General features: G+C 58.4%; 1 protein-coding gene across 1 annotated transcript in view; it reads right to left on the reverse strand.

Annotated features, from left to right (window-relative positions):
• The window catches only part of SLIT3 (slit guidance ligand 3), a 532520-nt gene that overhangs the window by 49122 nt on the left and 479913 nt on the right, over nt 1–3485 (reverse strand). The window contains exon 16 of the mRNA XM_006774961.2: nt 3169–3191. Within this exon, the coding sequence (XP_006775024.2) occupies nt 3169–3191 (23 nt within the window). The remainder of the gene's footprint in view (nt 1–3168; nt 3192–3485) is intronic.

Below are 3485 nucleotides of genomic sequence, written 5' to 3' on the forward strand. Positions count from 1 at the left end.
CCGCACCTGGTGAGGGGTGGGCAGTGGGGTGGGGGTGCAGGGACAGACACGTGTTTGTTGGCCACTTTGCTGGTGCCCTCCCGCCCCCCAGCTCTCCATCTGGGCTGCCATTCACCGCTCTCATCCCCTGGTGACCCCTCCGTGGGCGCATGAGTTTTTGGGGGGCACGGACCTCTCAGAGGAGCTGAGGGAAGCTAGGACGCCTCCCCCTGGAAGTGCTCCAGGCACGTGTGTATGGAATTTGGCTACAATTTAGGGGTCTACTGAGTCCCGATGCTCCTCATCCATGGGCCCTCTGAATGTGCGTGACAATCCGAGTGAGCAGACTTTGATGGGGTTCTGATGGGGGCTACACCAGGGGCGGGAACAAAGTAAGGGGAGGGGTCACGCACTCAGGGCCCAAGCAGGGAAGGGGACGATAAAGGAGGCCCCCATAGGGCCACCCATGACCACCGACACCTGGCTCCAATAGCGGGGCCAGGGGATCGGAAGGCACTGCCCCGGAGCTTGGGGAGGTGGCCCCGTGTTGCCTGACATTCCTTTAAAAACATGCTGGCAAAGAGTAAACATTTAAAACACAGAGAAGACGAACACCAGCCCTCTGAGGGTCAGATCTGCACCCCACACCCCTCGTGAGTGATCCCTGCTGAGCTACAGTGAAAGGCCAGTTCCAAGGAGCTAAGAGTATCCGAAACTAAGGTTTATTTTTTCGAAATTTGGTTTTCTTGAGGTTGCATAGTAAGGGTAACAGGGCCAACCACGCGCTGTCTGAGCGACGCCCTGGAAACCGCTTTATTGATCAGAAATGCCCCCTGACCCCGGGCAAACCTCCACGAGGCAGACCACAGGCCACATCCACGGGACGGGGCTCTGTTCCTCCTGTCGGACCAGCTAGCGGATGGGGAAGGTCTTCATGAGCTCGCATTAAGGTTCCACGAGCACAACGCCAGTCACAAAACAAGGGCCCGGTCCACATGAGTTCAGGGCATCAGCGGGGTGCCATTGGCTCGTTGGGGTACGGGGGAGGGGGTTGTAATACAGGACAGGCTCAGAGACCACGAACATCGTTTCCTCGTGCAGCCCACCAGGCACCCCTTGGTGACCCTATCTGCACCGTGAGCAGTGTGGGCGCCAGCAGTACCGAGGTCTCAGCAGGAGAGGGCGTGGGTTTGCCTAGGCTTTGCCACGGATTCGCTTTGGTCTCTCCACATGCAAGAAGGGAATCAAGCAATTGCCTGTCTCACGGGGGTCTCACGGGGGTTGTTGTGATGGTGCAAGGAAGACCGAGGTACTGGAGGGTCTCCTGGGAAAGGGGCAAGAGTTGTGTAGATGTTTGTGATTCTGCCTGTTTTTTCTAGAACGTAGTGGAACACTGGGCGTGTCGGAAGCCACTGAAACATCCGAGTAACCTATGACAATAGCTGACATTCACTGAGCATGGACCAGAGCCGGGCACTACTCTTTGAACTTCAAATGGGTGAGCACATTAAGTCTCTGAGGGCATCAGGGCTCTGTTTTATAGATGAGGACCCATTTTACAGACGAGGACACTGAGGCCCGCAGGTGCTCAGTCACGGCCTGGGGGATGAGGCTGCCGCCAGGGCCCACGTGACTAGCACCACACTCTATTGCAGGCTTGCTTCCCGACAAAACCTCCCAGGACTGGTCCGGAAGCCCCACTAGGTGGGGTGGGCTGAGCTGCAGGTTCCTGCCCTGGGCTACGGTAAGGCGGGAAGCAGGCGGCTCCCACCCTCTTGCTTCTCCCATGATCAATCTTCGAGAATTCCTGACTGACAATGGATTTGGTGGGTCTTTGGTTCTGAAGTGAACCTTCTCCCTATCACAAGGGGCCGGAGGTCTGGACCTGTCTCCGCTTCCTCCTCACCCCCCACTCCACCCCCCACTTCATTCCAACTTCCACCCCCAGGTTCGCGTGAGCCAAACCTGTCACGGATCCCCATGGTCTTTTGGGGGGCGCTTCCTTGTCCGATGTCTTACACAAATCTCTTGCCCTTGGCCTGCCAGCATCCAGCCCACCGGATAACTCTGACTGGGGCCATTTCCCCCAGAGGCACCCGCGTGCCGAGCCTGGGGGAATTTCATTTGGCAAACCCTGCTAAGTGGCAGCCCTCTGGGTTCCCTGCCAGTGGCTCCAAGCGGCCGGAGCGTGCAGGGGCACTTCGCACATGTGCTCTGCTTGTCCTTTGGGAGGCATTCACGTGGGATCCTTGCAAAGCGGAGGGGCCCTGAGAGCTGGTCAAAGGCAGAAAGACAGGAGGGAGCACCGTTTGCTCTTGGACACGCTGAGCCCGAAGACGCGCACCTCCGGGCCGTGTCTGGGGACGGGCCGCCGGGTAACGTGTTTTCCTTTTAATCGAGGTGAGAGCTGCATAGTTCGCAGGAATCGCTCTCTGTCGTGTACTTGGATTACAACGGGCAGACCTCTGCAATGGAGCCGCTGACCCATTTTAATGAAATGATTTTGCGATTAGATTCCATGGACTAATGTGTTCTTCCCAGCATCCCCCCTGCGGCTTTTGTTATTGCCCTGGTCTGTAATAACGAGGGGGTCGGAGTGTAATATTTCGTGTGGGTGGAGGCCAGAAATGTTAATCACGGCGTAGGCACGTAAGCAGAAGGGCCCGTCCCCAGGCACAGCCCGCCCGAAATGCCACCTCCATCGCTTCATTTTTCACGATCGAAACGATCCAGGGTTTCTCAGAGCCATTTGTTCTGCCTAATGCTCAAAACCACCCGAAAGTATTTTTAACTTTCCCAGGGCTTTAGAAGTCGGTTCCCATCTCACTGCGCATTTGTCACTGCCAGAGACGCTGAGCCAGGGAGGGTAACCGCACCAGGCGGCCCGGGGCTCTCTCCGGGGCGGGTTCCGGGGCTCTCTCTGGGGCGGGTTCCGGCAGGAGAGCGCTCGGGGGACTTGCACAGGGGCCACAGAACGAAGCCCGAAGCCCGGCTGAACCGGGTCTTGGGAGAGCTGACGTCATGGGCACTCCTCCTCCTGCCCGGGTGGTCTCCTCCCCTCCTGGGCAGCTCAGAACAAGGACACTGGGTACATGATCACAGAGAAGCTTTAATAGATCGGGGGGGGGGGGGGGGGGGGGGACACAGAGAACTCCCAGGTTGGGAAATGGAGCTCAGGTGACCTTCTACCTCGTTTGAGGTTCTCTGTCTCCCTGCGGCCAAGAACTCGGTTCAACATTCCTGGACCCCAGGGAATTCCTGTGGCGTGACTGCCGCGCAGCAGGGAGTAGCGCCTCTCGGCTCAAATGCCAGGGCCGCCCTGTGCCTCGGTTTCCTCATCTGTATCCAGGCATGATGAAGCTCACACCTCCTGGGCGAGGATTAAATGAGCCGCTCAGAGGTTCCAAAAGCCCTAAGGACCCGGTCGCCCGGCGCCTTCCCGCGAGGGCGGGCGCAGGCGTTTCAGCGGGAGCCATTTCTAGAGGAAGTGGCTGGGCCGGGGCTCC

The sequence above is a fragment of the Myotis davidii genome, unplaced genomic scaffold, assembly GCF_000327345.1.
Source record: "Myotis davidii unplaced genomic scaffold, ASM32734v1 scaffold828, whole genome shotgun sequence".
NCBI lineage: Eukaryota > Metazoa > Chordata > Mammalia > Chiroptera > Vespertilionidae > Myotis > Myotis davidii.